This window comes from Rhinatrema bivittatum, chromosome 1, assembly GCF_901001135.1.
Source record: "Rhinatrema bivittatum chromosome 1, aRhiBiv1.1, whole genome shotgun sequence".
NCBI classification, from domain to species: Eukaryota; Metazoa; Chordata; class Amphibia; order Gymnophiona; family Rhinatrematidae; genus Rhinatrema; species Rhinatrema bivittatum.
Window position 1 is genome coordinate 621,753,965 of NC_042615.1, and position 17,666 is coordinate 621,771,630.

The following is a 17,666-nucleotide window of genomic DNA, read 5'->3' on the forward strand; positions in this document are numbered from 1 at the left end:
TGCGCGGATATGTGTTTACGCGCAGATGTAGAGGTATGCGCGACTGTAGACTTATGCGCGCTTGGATATCTGTGCGCGGAAGTAGAACTGTGCGCGGTTGTAGTTTTATGCACATATTTCTTTGATCCCGAGCGCACAGGGTTTATCGGCGCCGTGCGCATAAGTTTTCTTACTGTTGGCACCGTGCGCGCAGGTTTTTCCGGTGCCGTGCGCATAGGTGTTTCCAGCGCCGTGCGCATATCTTGTTGGCGCAGTGGTCTCTTCTGCGCCGTGCGCGCCAGAACCGCTAGGTTGTGTGCAGACTCTGTTTTTGGCGCCGGTATATGCGCATCTGGCACCGAAGTCGTCGGCGCCAAGGTTTCCTTCTCCGATGAGGTATGTTGCGGCTCTTTAGGCACTGAGGATTTCTGAGAATCCATTGGCCTTCGTCTTTTTGGCTTTCCATTACCTCCTAGAATGGAGGATTTAGGATCCGACGAGAAAGTTTTCTTTTTTGTTGGAGCCGAAGAAGTTAACGGGCCCAGCGATGAGTGAGCCTCCGACGGATCCCATGAGGCAAAAAGTTCTTGAAGCCTATAGGCTCTTTGTTTTAATGCTCTAGGTGACATTTTAGAGCAATACTCACAATTCTCTGGAGTGTGGTGTGTCCCGAGACATTTATAACATCGGTCGTGTCTGTCGGTGACCGACATTCTTTTACCACAAGGACAGGGTTTGAACCCCGGTTTTGACATTTTATTTTATTTTTTTTAAACTGAGGAGAGATCAGCTCCGCGTGCGATCCCACTCGCGGAAAAAACAGACTGAGGAGATTCCGTTACTTTCCTGCGTGGGAACACACGCGCAGCCGCAGAGAGCAAAGCTCTGTTCTCTGCTTTGACAAGCTCCGCCTCCCGGGCCTGATTGACAAATCCCATAACAGCATGGCTAATTCAGCCCTGCTATCGACGGGAAAATCTGCGATTATGTAAAATGGCATTTCCCTGAAAGTGGATTCAAAACAAATTCCCAGGAGGAATTCATTTAATTGTAACAAAAGTTAAAGTTCACCATCAAAACAATGCCTTTTTGCTCATTTTACAGAAATCAACACCTGCTTCAGATACAACAAACTACAACTGTTTTCATGTGTAAAAGTCTTTTTTTAAGTTTTCATGTTCTTTTATCACAAAATTGCAAAATATGAGTTCTCCTCCTGCCTGCTTAATTACCTGAGCTCTTTTCTCCATATCTTGGCAGGTTCCTAGTTGTTCTTCCATGGCTGCTCGAATCTGCCGAGCCTCATACTCCAGTTGCCTTCTGGTCATGTCTGTCTGTAGGGAGAACTGAAATCAAAATAGTCCGATAAATAGAACATTTTTAAAAAACAAGTGTATGGGGCTAGCCTACTGGCAATACTATCATAAGCTATGCAAAGAACCTGGGGTCTATTTCTGGGTCTATGTCTTTCTCTTTCTGGGCTGGCTGGGGATGCTGCGATGGACAGAATTTACAGTCTCTGGGGGAGAGGGAGTCTGTCATTGCATAATGACGACACCTAGTAGCTGGATTTAAGGCCCATGATTGCAGGGTTCCAAAATAACCCTGCAACCAGGCCCCTGGCTCAGGACTGTTGTTGTACTGACTAGACTAAGTTGGAAGAGGATATAAAACAGGAGAAAAAAAATCCCTGGATAGTTGTGAATGAAGGATTATGACACCAGATCCAAGCCCTTGTTTTGAATGAGCTGAAAACCTAATAGGAGCAGGAGGAAAATGCCGGGTCAAAAAACGTGTATAAATTATAAATGTCCTCTTAAGGAGGTCATGTGATGTCATGAGAGCATGCAGATGTGTTTCTGTGCTGCTCCAGGGCCCCACTCTCTGCATCGGCTCACATCGACCTCCCTGAGCCGTAAACACAGTTTTCAAGCTTATGTTCTGATTGCCTGCTTGTTGTGGCTTTGTGGGAGCTCTTTCCTGAAACTTCAATGGAATTGGATGGTGGCAAAAGCAATCCGCAAGGACAGACAGAAATGGAGAAATTACTTACCTGATAATTTCGTTTTCCTTAGTGTAGACAGATGGACTCAGGACCAATGGGTATAGTGTACTCCTGTTAGCAGTTGGAGATGGATCAGATTTCAATCTGACGTCAGCCCCTAGTACATACACCCCTGCAGGAAGTGCAGCTCCTCAGTATTCTTCCTTGCAAAGCATTGTGGATATATGTGTGACTGACTGATTAACTTAATATGATTAACTTAGATAACTTTTGTTAGAACTTTAAAAACTTGATTAACTTGATTAACTTGAGCTGGTTGGTTGACTATAGCTGGAGACCGCCAGTGTGCCCAACCGGAAAGCGTCGACACCCGGCAGGGTGGATGCCCTAGGGAAATGAAAGCATGGCTTACCCTTGAATCGTTGAAGGACCATGTATAGTGGCAGCCGAGGATGGGCTGCTGAGTCCATCTGTCTACACTAAGGAAAACGAAATTATCAGCTAAGTAATTTCTCCATTTCCTAGCATGTAGCAGATGGACTCAGGACCAATGGGATGTATAAAAGCTACTCCCGAACTGGGTGGGAGGCTGCCCGTGGTCCATTAAGGATTGCACTTGCAAATGCTGTGTCCTCCTGAGCCTGAACATCCAGACGGTAGAATCTGGAGAAGGTATGGATGGAGGACCACGTTGCTGCCCTGCAGATCTCGGCAGGTGACAGTATTCTAGTTTCTGCCCAGGAAACCGCCTGGGCTCTGGTGGAATGGGCCTTGACCTGTAGAGGTGGTGGTTTTCCCGCTTCTACGTAGGCCGCCTTGATGACGTCCTTGATCCAGCGGGCAATGGTTGCCCGCGAGGCCGCTTCCCCTTGCCTCTTCCTGCTGTGAAGGACAAAAAGGCGGTCAAGTCTTTCGTACTGGTTCCGACATTTCCAGATATCTGGATAGGAGTCTGCAGACTACGGGCTTCTTCCGACTTCTTCAAGCCGTCCATCGCAGGTAGTGAGATGGTTTGGTTAAGCTGGAAGTGTGAGACCACTTTGGGGAGGAAGGAGGGAACCGTGCGTAGCTGAATGGTCCCCGGGGTGAGTCTGAGGAATGGCTCACGGCAGGACAGGGCCTGTAGCTCTGAGATGCAGCGGGCCGAGCACACGGCCAGCAAGAATACCGTCTTCAAGGTTAACAGATGGAGGGACAGGCCTTGGAGGGGTCTGAAGGCGGATCCTGCTAGGAATTCCAAGACGAGGTTGAGGTTCCACAGGGGCACTGGCCACTTTAGTGGTGCGCGAATGTGTTTGACTCCTTTCAGGAAGCGTGATACATCTGGGTGTGAGGCTAAGCTGTCGTCCTTGCTCCTGGAGCCTTAGCATGACAATGCGGCCACCTGTACCTTGATGGAGTTGAGGGACAGACACTTCTGTAGTCCGTTCTCTAAGAATTCCAGGATCACGGGAACTTTAGAGGAACGTGGTTTGACATTGTGGTCTTCGCACCAGGCCTCAAAGACTCTCCAGATCCTTTTGTATGTTAGAGATGTGGAGAACTTGCGTGCTTGGAGGAGAGTATCTATTACTGCCCCCAAGTATCCCCTCTTTCTCAGGCGGGCCCCTCTCAATGGCCAGACCGTAAGAGAGAACTGAGCTGGGTCCTCGTGGAGGATGGGACCTTGTTGTAGCAGGTCTCTGTGTGGAGGCAGGGGTAGTGGATTCCCTGCCAGTAGTCTTCTCATGTCTGCGTATCAGGGTCTTCTTGGCCAGTCCGGGGCCACCAGAAGAACTAGCCCCCTGTGCCGCTGAATCTTGTGAATGATTGCACCCAGCAAGGGCCACGGTGGAAAGGCGTATAGCAGGGTCCCCTGTGGCCAGGCCTGTACCAGGGCGTCGATCCCCTGGGACTGCGGATCCCGCCTGCGGCTGAAGTATCTGGGTACTTGAGCGTTGGATCTGTTTGCTAGAAGATCCATGTCTGGAGTCCCCCACCGATTCACTATCATCTTGAAGGCTGTGGGTGACAGCTTCCATTCTCCTGGGTTTAGACTTTCCCTGTTGAGGAAGTCTGCCGTGGTGGTGTTCTTCCCGGCGATGTGGACGGCAGAGATGTCCTGCAGATTTGCTTACGCCCAAGCCATCAGAGGGTCTATTTCTAAGGACACCTGTTGGCTTCTGGTTCCGCCCTGCCGGTTGATGTAGGCCACCGTCGTGGCGTTGTCCGACATCACTCTGACCGCTTTGTCTCGAAGTCTGTGGGCGAACCGCAGGCAGGCTAATCTGACCGCCCGTGCTTCTAGGCGGTTGATGTTCCACCCCGCCTCTTCTTCGTTCCACCGCCCTTGGGCGTTAACTCTTCACAGTGTGCTCCCCACCCATGTAGGCTGGCATCTGTGGTGAGCAGGGTCCAGGTTGGGGAGGATAGTCTTGATCCCCGGCTCATGTGGCTGGTCTGTAGCCACCACCTTAGCTGGGTCCGGACTCTGCCTGGTAGTGGTAGACGTACGGAGTAGTTTTGGGATCGTGGGCTCCACCTGAGTGTTGCCGCCACCACTACTATTACCTTGGTGAACGTCCGGGGTGCAGTGGCTAACCGGAAGGGTAGTGCCCGGAACTGGTAGTAACGATTCAGGACCTTGAAGCGTAGGTAGCGCTGGTGTTCCTGATGAGTTGGGATGTGTAAGTAGGCCTCCGACAGGTCCAGGGATGTGAGGAACTCTCCTGGCTGTATTGCACGTATGACCGATCGTAGGGTTTCCATGTGGAAGCGTGGAATCCTTAGGTGTCGGTTGACCGACTTGAGGTCCAGGATGGGCCTGAATGTACCCTCTCTTTCTTGGGTATGATAAAGTAAATGGAGTAATGTCCAGTATTTGTTTCCCGTGTAGGTACCGGGGTTATGGCCTCGAGGGCCAGAAGTCTGGTCAGTGTAGCTTCCACTGCTGCCCTCTTGCGGGGGTCGTGGCAGGGAGATTCCACGAACTTGTCCGGAGGGGTTCGAAGGAAGTCCAGGTAGTACCCTTCTCGGATGATGGCTAGGACCCACTTGTCTGAAGTTATCTCGACCCATCTGCGGTAGAATAGGGTTAGCCTGCCCCCTACGGCTTCTTCCCTTGGATGGGTCAGCTAAATCTCATTGTGGGGTGCGGCTGGGGCCTGGACCCGAGCTGGTTCCCTTTTGTTGTGTTTGTTCCGAAAGGACTGGTTCCTGCCCTTAGGGCGGGGCGCTTGATAGTTGTTCTTGTAAGGGTTGAAGCGCTGTGAGCTTCTGCTTCTGGTGGACCTGGGAAAAGGACGCTGGTTTCTCTTCGTCTTGTCTTCCGGCAGGCGAGGTAATGGGGAGTCGCCCCATTTGTTAGCCAGTTTCTCTAGTTCGCTGCCGAACAGGAGGGATCCTTTGAAGGGCATTCTCGTGAGGCCTGTTTTGGAGGAGGCGTCAGCCGACCAATTTCGAAGCCAGAGTTGTCCCCTGGCTGCCACTGTGGATGACACTCCTCTGGCTGCTGTGCGCACTAGATCGGAAGCCATGTCAGTGAGGAATGATAGTGCTGATTCCATGTCTTCTCCCAGGGTGTTGTTCCTGGCTTGGGATAAACAGGAACGTGTCACCACGGTGCAGCAGGCCACAATCTGCAGGGACATGGCTGCCACCTCAAATGCTTGTTTTAGTATGGCTTCCAGGCGCCGGTCGTGTGCATCCTTGAGCGCCGCTCCTCCCTCCACTGGGATGGTAGTGCGCTTAGCGACCGCGCAAACTATGGCGTTTACTCTAGGGCACGCCAGAAGCTCCTTGGTTGCTGGGTTCAGGGGGTACATGGCCGATAAGGCTCGACTCCCTTTGAATGAGGACTCCGGCGCATTCCACTCCAGGTCAATTAGCTGTTGTGCCGCCTGTAAGAGAGGAAAATGGCGAGACGTCTGTCGAAGGCCCTCCAGCAGGGGGTTCATTCTAGGTTCCCCCGGGGTGCCTTGGCCCGGGATAGCGAGTTCCGATAGGCATTGGGATACAAGGTCTGGAAGCTCATCCTTTGAGAAGAAGCGTCTCATGGTTCGGTGTGGCTCTGTCCCCGAGGGAAGTTCTCCCTCCTCAAGGGGCTCGACTTCTTCGGAGAAATCCGTGTCCCCGTAGGTGGGGCTTCTGGGTGGTGGGAGCCTGTGCCTAGGCCTCGAGGGTCCTGGGGCATGAGGGTCTTCTGGTGTCGCATATGGTTGGTCTGCCCGGGGTTCAGTTTGCATTTTGACAAAGGCGTGAATCCCCTTAAATAACTCTACCCAGGAGATCGATGCTGGGTCTAAGTTGAGGGGCGCCGGTTCCCTGGGGGTCCCCGTCTGTGGGATGGACTCACTGGGGCCTGCTAGGTCCGGGGTGCCCCCTGAGGAGCTAGCACTGGGCCCTGGGTGGGACTGGCCCTGACCTGGATCTTCCAGGGCCTCCTCACAGTGTGCGCATAGGGCGTCTGCTTCCTCGCTCTGTGCGGCTCTGATGTGGCATGCTGGGCAGAGGCCTTGAGCTTTTATTCCTGTTTCTGGAGGTGCCATTTCTGTGGACGCGTAAGCTCTTATGCGCTCCATTGCGTCTGATATGTGCGCGCAGATGTGCGCCTAGCCGTAGATGTGTGCCTTGTACTGTGCGCGTAACTTATGCGCGTAAGGTTTTATGTGCACCTAAGATTATTTGTGCGCTCGGATCGGGTGGCGGGCAGCGCGGCGAACAAGGCCAAGATGGCGATGGCGAGCATGCGGGCAATATGGCGACCTCCTTGGAGGGTCTCCACGTGGGCAGACCCTGGAACAGCCGGGGCCTAGCCCTGCTAGGGCGGATCAACCCGGTGGCACAGATTCCGATCGCCGACCTGTGCTCCTCCTCGATCTTCGGAGACCGGATTAAGTAGAAGATTTCCACCTTACCTTGTCTTCGGCGCTTCCCGGTTTTGCTCCGGGCGGTCTCCAGCTGTGCGGGGGAGAGGGCAAATACCTTCACCGCTGCGCTCGAGGGGGTGCACCCGCTGCCTCTCAGCCGCGCCCGAGATCGGGGGCTAAGTCCTCGCTGCGATTCGGCCGCCGGACCGAAGCTGCCTCTACGCCGCGCCCGAGGATTCGGGGGCTAGGTTCCTGCCGCGAATCGGCCACCGGACCGAGGCTCACCTCCAAGGGACCACGGAAATCACCTCGGGAAACTCAACTGGGGGAGGGACCCGAGGGTATCACCGCAGGAGTGCTGGGCTCATCTTCAGGTAGGTTTCTTCTTTAAATTTCGGTTTTGTTCTTTAATTTTGGTCTAACGCTCTGAGAGCGTGCAGATAGTCCCTAACTGCTATGGAGACGGAAAATACTGAGGAGCTGCACTTCCTGCAGGGGTATATGTACTAGGGGCTGACGTCAGATTGAAATCTGATCCGTCTCCAACTGCTAACAGGAGTACACTATACCCATTGGTCCTGAGTCCATCTGCTACACGCTAGGAAATCTGGTACTGCTGGCAAAATGGTGGATCTCTTGAGTGCCCCCACCCATGTCACTGCAAAATGCTGTGGGCGAGGTGGATAATGTGGCAACAGTCCTCTTAGCAGCTATAGACAATAAATTAGGTAAGCTGCACTCCCCCACTTTGATGAGAAACAGGCTTTGCTTACTAACACCACCTGATGAGACATTGAGGCAGAGTCGTGCATCAAGGAAATGGAGACACAGTTTGGGCCCCTCAATCTTAGGCCCAAACCAGTATATCTTCCCTACCAAAAGAACAACCAGGCAGAAAAAAAACCTGTTGTGACAAGACAACCAGTAGAACAAGTTGAAAAACTACCCCCCCCCCCCCCCATCCTCAACCTTCTCCTCCCATCAGCCCCCCTGATGACCCGAACCCCTTCAACATCCAAAACTCAACTATGAACAGTAAGGGACACCTGTATTGTATGTGCTAGGGCCCACTCCCCAGCCAGGAAATAAAATCCCAGCGGAGTAAACCCCCATCACCACCCTCCCCATCAAACCGGGCAGCACATTCAAGAAGATGAATAGCAGAAAAAAAAACTTTTGTCCAAGTAGCACTGCAGTCACCAGCTAGATACTATCAATCACAGATCAACTCCCCACAAGTAGCACTGAATGAGGGACTCCAGCCACATCGAAATCAGGTGTTTGAGAAACACTGCTCTTTACTCCAAGATCTCTGCTGCAATGCTTTTATTGTCAGATAATTTGTGACTGTTTCATACTAATACACCATACGAACTCTAAGCCATTCTTACCTCAGGTACAGTTCTGCCACTAAGAAACTTTTTAGGAAAAGATTGATAAGCTTTGCATATTTAGTTCAATGTTTGTCTGAAAATCCTTCTCCATTACTGAAAAACAATACAATACATAGCATTGATACTGTTGCAACTGCAGTGGATGCATGTAGGACTGTATTACTGCAGCCAAAACATCAGTAGTTAACTAGAGTATGGATTATCATCTCAGTAACATGATATGCACATTAACCTTTTTTGTTTGGGACTTAATTTGGTCTATTGTATTAGAGCACAGACTAGATTTGCACACAGTACCTGCCACTTTTACCTTATTTGGGAATACTATTGTGATTTTATTACATTTTGATACCATACTGGTAACTGCATACCTTTTCTGCTAATAGAAATGAAATTGTTAAAAAGGCCCTCTCATATTTGTTCTATTTAAAAATATATCTGAACAATAAAACCAGAATCTCAACTGAAATACAAATATATATTTTTGCATATTTCAGAAAATTCTGAAAATTGGTTACAACATGTGCATCTGTAAGCTGCGACTCCCTTCCTGTTAATGTAATTTCTGAATCATTTTTAAAACATTACAGCTAATGTTTGCAAAATCTAAGAGAGAAAGGCAGTCCATCAGGACAAAATGGATTTTTACAGATTTCAGAGTGCACAGCATTTGACTAATAACCAGGCATGTGGCTGAAAAAGAAAAATGGAGGGAAGAGGTGATTCCTACCACAGTTTAAGAGAAATTGAAATGCCTTCATTCACAACACTGTGCCTTACATGAGGTGTTGTAGTTCTATTACTCACATTACTCACATTTTCAGTGAGAGGGAGACTGTCTATCCTCTTGGTGAGATTCTGAAGCTGTGAATAATACCAGTCCTTCTCCTTCTCTTCCTTCTCAAGCTCAGCGATCAGCAGTGATCTATACAACAGGGAAATACAGATGACACTACACACTCAACAAATTCACTGCTAGTATATATAAGCAAAAGAAGTGAATAGAACTCAACAATTCTCACTGCAACAAGAGTACCCAATGATGGCTTGAGACGGCTCTGTTGAGCTGAGAAAGAGGTTAATAAGAAATTTCAAATACATACATATCAGGTAAGCATCAAGGGTCTTCATATATCGTAAATATAAATCTCTTAAATGCCCCTATATAAAAGCCTTTGTCCCATCATTTCCCCTTGTTTTTTAGTTGGTTAAGGTATTAAACCAACTGGGAAAGCTAACAGTATGCTTGGCTGCATAAGTACACAGATTCCAATCTACCCTTCACTCCTTTGAAAACAGAGGATAAGGTGATATGGAGAACACAATGGGCAGATAAAGGAAGTGCAGCCTAGCAACACTACATACCATACGCAGCTGGGTTGGATGCAGCACGCTACAACTCCTTGGAAACCAGTTGGCTTGATGCCAACAGGTGGGTAATGGTCTGGTACCATCCAGCAAGACCACGGGGAACCAGGTGACGGGATGTTCCTATAACAAGCATCACTAGTTTTGGTAGCTGTTTAGATCATTACTAAGCCTGGAGATAAGTCATGTAGAAGAAGGCAGGGCTGGATATTGGATTAAATATGGGAACTTACATGATAGTAGTGAACCAATGAGGAAGAATGCAGATACTGACTGATACTGAATTGGATAAAGAGCAATATCCCACTAGCAGTCAAGCTTCTATGGATGGCAGTTGGGATATATTTTTGGCAGTATAGACTTTTATAATTGGGCAGACTGGATAAGCCAATTGATCTTTATCTGCCATCTATGGTGTATAGTAGACAGTAATGGGACATGAAGATGTGATGTGACAACTAAATTGCAGTTCTGGAATAAGCTACTGAGGCCATGGCTCTTACTTAAGGACCCTTGAAAGAATCTAGAGGCCAGCCAGCCAGAGCATAGCAATATCTTGTGCTAGCCAGCTGACAAAATGCCCTTGGCAACAGTTATTCCCAGTCTGTTAGGATCGTAAGAGACAAAAAACCTGAGAAACCTGATGATGTGGTTGAGTTCTCGTTAGATAATATGCCAAAGCCATTTTACAGTCCAGTGAATGGAGGGCCTGCTCTCCTTTATGTGCATTCGGTCTTGGAAAGTACATAGGCAAAACAATGGTGTAATTCAAATGAAATGCTAAACTACTTTTGGCAGAAACTTGGGGTGAGTCCGGAGCACCACTCTGTTGTGGAAAAACTGAAGGTGTGTAGCATAATGAACCAATGCTTGTAGCTTGCTGACTCTTCTAGCTGAAATGATAGCGACTAGGATTTCATTTTCTAGGTAAGAAACTTTAAGGAAGTTGACTCCAATGGTTCATAGGGAGGTTTCAGCAGTTGCCTTAAGACAACTCTGTGTACTCATGGCACAGGTGGCTTAGGAACCGAAAGTCTCATATACCACAAACCTCTCATGAACTTCAAAACCAGAGGATGGACACAAATCGGCTTTCCATCTGAGCATGGTAAGTGGCAATGGCTTAGGAATGCACTTTCATAATGTATGGCATGTATGGCAGTCAGAAGAGGAAAGGGAGATAAAATACTGAAATAGATTTATTTATTGCACTTATTTTCTGCAATACCCAAAATAAATAGATCAGTGTGGATTACAGGAAAAATGTACATAAAAATACATAAAACATACATATACATAATAAAACACAAACAAACTGATTAAAATTCCTTACTTACATTCTTGCCTAAAAATATTTGTTTTAAGTCTCTTTCTAAAAACTTATACTCTTCCTCCTTCCTAAGTTGAGAATCAAGGACCTACTTGAAATTCCTTCCTACTGTTAAGCTGGCACATTTTGCATGTACCCATGAATGAGCTTTTACTGTTGTGGGTCCAATATAGTGGAACATTCTATCCACTCAGGTTAGAATGGCTGACACACACTACATTTAAAAAGGCATTAAAAACTTTCCTAATCAGGCAAGCCTACAGTCAGGAAATGGCTGAATCATCTTCATAGGATGGTTTAAATCGCTGTGGAATAGCTGAAGACTTTTAGTTTTTTTATTTTATTCATTATTTTGCATGTGTTTTTGTTTTGTTTGTCCTTATTATGTACATAATTTATTATGTATGTAATCTGCCATAAATTGCCATTTGTGATCTTTGCGGATAATAAATTTTAATAAATACTAAAATACTAAATACACTGCATTCCACAGCACTGGACCCATCAATGAAAAAGCTCTAATTGTCTCCTGGAGTTTGAAATCCCTTTGAACTAGGCACGCAAAACAATTTATGATCGCCAGAACAAAGCGAACGGGCACAGGTGTATTGTTTCACCAACTCTACTAATGGATGCCCCTACATGTAAACAACCTTAAAAAGCAACATTAAAACTTTTAAACATTGATCTTTTAGAGCACGGGAAAACAGATTCAAGGAGCCAGTCTGACACCAAGGTGAAAAATGCTTCCATTTAAAACTGCACGCTCTTCTGGTAGATGGCTTCCTGGCTGAAATACAACCTCCTTAGATAGTGATAATGAAGAAACCATGGAGCTCTCAACATTCAAGCCGTCAAGATGAAAAAAGTTTGGCTAACACAGATGACCCTTCTTTTGAGTTAATAGAGCCATTTGGATCCCAGGTGGATAGGTAGCGGATTGACAACTTGACAAAGTAAGGGAACTACACTTGTCTGGACCAAGCTGGAGTAATGATGTGCCAGGTCTTTGAGTACTTTCTGTACTGTCCTTGCTACCAATGAAATGGAGGAAAGGCATATAGCAGATCTGTATCCCACTTGAGCAAAAAAGTATCCAGAGCAGATCTAAACTTGCTTTGGAGCACAATTTTTCAACTTTCCTGTTGTCTGCTGATGCAAATAAGTCTATTGAATAGCCTATCTGCCATACCTTGGCCTGGGACCGTACATGGTGTCAAAAAACCCAGAAGTAAAGATCCTAGGTGGATAAGTTGAATGGAAAAAAGCTCTGACCTGAAGCAGTTGATCCCACTGGGCATAGAGGCCCCCATTAGAGAACTCTCATTTTGAGGTGGGTTATGGGGACCATATACACTGCTGCCGCCATATGCCAGAGGACAACCAGGATTGCTTGGGCCGGAACTTGATCCCACTGTAGTAAATTTCTGGATCAATGTGCAAAGACAAACTCCTGATGTGATAGGAGGAATGCTTTTCTCCTCCACCAAGTATCTGTGCTCCAATGAACTTTATTTTCTGGGTACGAACTATGTTCAACTTGGCAAAGTTGATTATAAACCTTCACAACTAACGGAGTTAGATCATTTTCTGCAGGGAGTCCAACAACCCTGCTTGAGAATGTTTCATCACCAGCCAATAGTCCAGGTAAGGATATACATCTCAAACAGACTACTAAACATAAATGCCCCCCTCCCCAGATTTGAAATCGGCTTATTTAAATCCCACGAAGTTCAAATTTGCCTCATCTACACCCCTCCAGGCCTTCTAGAACACAACCCATCTCACATCATTGAATTCATCTCTGACAACCTTAATATAGACATCCCCACCATCATACTTGGAGACTTCAATCTCCATGTGGACTCTACCCCCTCACTTCCTCCTGCGAGACATTCCTTAACTCCCTCAATGCCCTTGGCTTTAGACAACTTATTACCTCCCCCATACACAAAGCTGGCCATACACTCGACCTTATTTTTGTCAACTCCAGTATACACTCCCCCAGTTCACCTACTTGTACTCCTGTACCCTGGTCAGACCATGCATTCATCAACGCATCCCTCTCCATAAAGCCCTCAACCACACACAACCCCACTCACAAGTAATACCATATTCTTTAGAAAACCCTGCTCTACAGAAGACTTGATCTCCTCTCTATCCAACTCCCTGAACAATCTAGACCTTACTAACCCTGATGCCGCACTCTCCACCTGGAACAACATCGCTAATGAACTATGTCCCCTCATTAGTAGAGAGATACACCATGCACACAAATCTAAGAAACCCTGGTACACCCCCAAATTAAAAAAACTTAAAAATGACCTCAGACAAAGAGAGAATCTGGCGCAAAGACCCCACCCCCAAGCATTCAGCCATATACAAATCTGCCCTTCACACCTACAGACTCTCCACCCTACAGACTAAACGCGACTACTACGCAGCCAAAATTCATGAATACCAGTACAATGCCAAAGCCCTATTCTCACCGATGATGAAGCTAAAAGTATGAAGAACTCGCACACTATTTCAATCAAAAAATAGCAAACATACTGCTCTGTTTCCCCTCTACTACCCCTCACACAAACCCATTTCCAACAATCCCCAACGCTAACCTAGATTCACTTGACCTCATATTATCTACTCAAATCGAATCAATACTAAAGAAAATTAAACCCGCAACTCACCCCTCTGACTCCATCCCCACTAAAACCCTTCTCTCCATCTCCAAAACTATTGCTAAACCCCTAGCCGACATAATCAATTGCTCCCTCTCCCTTGGCAAAGTTCCTGATTCCTTAAAGTTGGCAGTTGTCAAACCCCTCCTCAAAAAAAACTACCCTCGACCCCACTGACCCAGCCAACTATCGTCCTATTTCTAACCTTCCCTTCCTAGCTAAAACTTTGGAAAAGGTGGTTAACTCACAACTCTCTGACTACCTAGAAGAGCATCATATATTATACCCATCCCAATTCAGCTTCCTTAAGTTTTTCAACACAGAAACCCTCTTAATCTCCCTCTCTGACTCCCTCCTTAAAGGTCTAGACCGGGGCAATCCTACATTCTTGCCCTTCTCGATATTTCCTCAGCTTTTGATACTATAAGTCACAACATCCTTCTCTCTCGTCTATCTGAAATTGGCATCACTAGCACAGCCCATCTCTGGTTTAAATCCTACCTGGAAAAAAGAGAATATATAGTCAAAATAGGAAATTCGGAATCCTCACACATCCAAGTAACCCAAGGTATCCCCCAAGGCTCCTCCCTATACTCCACCCTCTTCAACACACACCTGTTGCCCCTATGCCAACTCCTTTCCGACCTGGAACTCAAATATCTCATATACGCGGATGACGTCCAAATCCTCATCCCCATACAAGAATCCCTATCCAAATCCCTAAAGATCCGGGAAAACTGCCTCATCTATAAACCCCTCCTCACCAATCTCCACCTGGCCCTTAACACATCAAAAACAGAGTTACTCATCATATCTAATCACCATAACCTACTGCCACCCCACACTAGCGACCCGCCCTCCCTGCGATCTCATTCCCGCCCTTTGTATGAGATCTTGGCGTAACCATTGACCATCAATTGAATTTGAAAAACATATCAATGCAACCTTAAAAGAATGTTTCTTTAAGCTCCATGTCCTTAAAAAACGTAAACCCCTACACCACGCACACGACTTCTGCATAGTCCTACAAGCGACCATCTGCTCCAAAATGGACTACTATAATTCCTTACTCCTAAGCCTCCTGTACTCTACCATCAAACCGCTCCAAATGCTACAGAATGCAGTGGCTAGAATTCTTACTAATACCCATAAATCTGACCACGTCACCCCTGTCCTCAAAGAACTCCATTGGCTCCCCATCTCCTCTCGCATTCTTTACAAAACCCTCACTATTACCCACAAAATCCTATACAATCACAATATACACTGGCTCGACGACTCCCTCAGCTTCCTCTCCTCCAACCGCCCCACTAGAACAGCCTACAAAGGCACCCTATATATGCCCTCCCTAAAGACCACTCACCGCACCTCCATGAGAGAGCGAGCTCTATCTGTTGCAGGGCCCCCCCCTTTGGAATTCCATGCCCCCCGAACTCCGCTTAGAGCCTTGTACCCTTAAATTTAAGAAAAAACTAAAGACATGGCTTTTTAAACAGGCATGCCCGGAATAGGATACGCATCCATACCTTCTGTATTCTGTGAAGCCCAGTTCTCCTCAGTTGCCCATGTTATTTTATATAATGTTCTCTACAGTTCTCCTCATAAGTTAAATATTTCTTTCCTTTCTTCCTGTTCATCTCTTCCCATTTACATTAGTCTCTCCCTCTATTCTCCCTCCTTGTAACCCCCCTGTACATTATTCTTCCCTCTTCCTTCGCTTCTCCTCCTGCTCTCTTGTTTCCCTTTCCCTTTTTTTGTATTTTCCTTTAAGTTCTTTGTAAACAGATATGATGTACTTACGAATACCGGTATAGAAAAGCGGTTAAATAAATAAATAAATACACAAATCCTGTGGCGATGAAGATGTGCCACTGTACTGCTAGACATTTCATAAAGACTCTTGGGGCCGCTAAGAGCTCACAGGAAGTACCTTATATTGGTAGTGAGAGGAATCCACCATGAATCTGAGGTATTGTCAGTGAGACTGATGGATGGGCATGGAAGGGTGTACATTCAGGCTCTCGCTTGATGGGGTGGAGAGAATTCATTTTAAACTTCTCCCATAACAGGCTTTTGATCAGTCTTTGTAAATCCAGGCTGGATCTCAACCCCACTGAGTTGTTGGGAATGAGGAAAAAGCAGGAATAGAACCCCTTGCCATGGACTTTAGGAGGAACAAGTTCTATTGCCCATTGGCTGAGAAATGGCTCCACCTCAAGAAGGAGCTGAATCAAGTATGATAGATCCAGATTGAAAGCTAAACATTTCTGTAATGCTGGAGAATGGCAGAAGCATATATGGTAACCAGTTTTGAGGACCCAACCGTCCTTGGTAATCTTCCACCACTCTTCAAGGTACAGGTGAATCCTCATCACTACTGAAGTAATTACTGCCTGAGGGTTGAGTCTTGTCAAAAACTAGATCCAGGCTTAGGCTGGCCTATTGTGGCATTTTAGGTTGATGTTTCTTACGCGCATGCCTGCGTGCCAGAAAATGCTGTTGCGATGGTACAGGTGGAGTACAATATCACTGAAACTGACAGAAGGGGCCTCTCTCTGGAATTAGCACTTAAAAGTGAAGGAAAGATGTCTAGAGAAAGAAGGCTGCACATTGCTCCTTAATCTGGGTGACTATTTGTGACCTTATACTCAGAGAGATTGTCCTCCTAAATATGGGATGTCAGCCAACTTGTCATGAATGTCCTCATGCACACTGCTGGCTCTCAACCAAGCCAGTCAGCATGTTGCAATGGCTGCCACAGAAAATCTTACCACACTGTCAAACAATTCATACACTGACCAGAGGAGATGGCATTTGCACTCTCTGCATCCAGAAGAGCCCACTGATAGCCTTCCTGCTCCCCGTTGAGAGACTGCACAAGAGGCTTCAGCTTGTTGAAGCAGTTGTATAAGTATTGTACCATGTTTAATTGGTGTGCCACAATGGCAGTGTTGAACATCAAGCTTTGGAAGAGACTCTTTCCAGAATTCTCCAGGAGTCTAAGGTCCTTATCCAGAGGGAGGACAGAGAAAATTCTAGTCTTTCTGGCTTATTTTAACACCAACTCCACTACCATGGACTGGTGCAGTAGTTGAAGTACACTAAACCCAGGAGCCTGCTGAACTCTGTATTTAAGGTCCAGTTTCCTGGCAATTGGGAGACAGGAGGCCAGACTCTCCCACATTCTCATTTGTAAATCCCACAGGATTGAATAAATCTGGATTGCTGCATGTTCAAAAGGCGTTTCTGGAACCCAAAGTAGCCTGAAGACCTTAGCATGAGGATCTTTGTTCCTATGGATGTCGACTCAGACTGCCTTGCTCAGTCTTGTCCAGGAATTTACAGTATGTCGTCTTCTGGTAGAAATGAATGCGCCATAAAAAGAAAAAAAAAAGGCCAAAGGAACTACAATAAAATAAGGAAGCAATCCGCAGGTTATTAGTGGAGTGCCCTAGGGATCTGTGTTGGGACCTGTGCTATTTAGCATATTTATAAATGATTTGGACAAAAGTGTGTAACGTGATCAAATTTGCAGAGGACACAACATTATTTTGTTCCAATAGCAGTGGATTGTGAAGAACTGCAGAAGAACCTTGTGAGACTGGGCATCTAAATGACAGATGCAATTTAATGTGGACAAGATCAAAGTAATGCACTTAGAGAAAACTAATCCCAACTACTGGTACAGATACTGTGTTCTGTGTTGGGAGTCACCAAGGAAAAGGACCTAGGGAGTCCCTTATGGACAATATTTTGAAATTTTCGGCTAAGTGTACAGAGGTAGTCAAAAAGGCAAATAGAATGTTAGGAATTATTTGGATAGGAAGAACAAAACTGAGAATATCATAATACCTTCGTATAGATCCATGGTGCCATTGCACCTTGAATATTGTATGAAGTTCTGCTCACTTCCATCTCAAAAAAGACAAAGCAGAGAAAGAAAAGGTATAGATAGAGAAGGGAGACAAAAATGATAAAGGGAATGGAAAAGCTCCTTTATGAAGAAATGCTAAACAGATTAGGGCTCTTTAGCTTTAAAAAAATACAACAAAGGGGTTATGTAAT

The 17,666-nt window shown here is 46.5% G+C and overlaps 1 protein-coding gene across 1 annotated transcript in view; it reads right to left on the minus strand.

Moving 5' to 3' along the window:
• The window catches only part of LOC115073295 (adenomatous polyposis coli protein-like), a 459,579-nt gene that overhangs the window by 146,893 nt on the left and 295,020 nt on the right, over window positions 1–17,666 (minus strand). Inside the window, 2 exon segments of the mRNA XM_029571606.1 lie at window positions 1,212–1,325; window positions 9,042–9,150. Coding sequence (XP_029427466.1) covers window positions 1,212–1,325; window positions 9,042–9,150 — 223 coding nt within the window.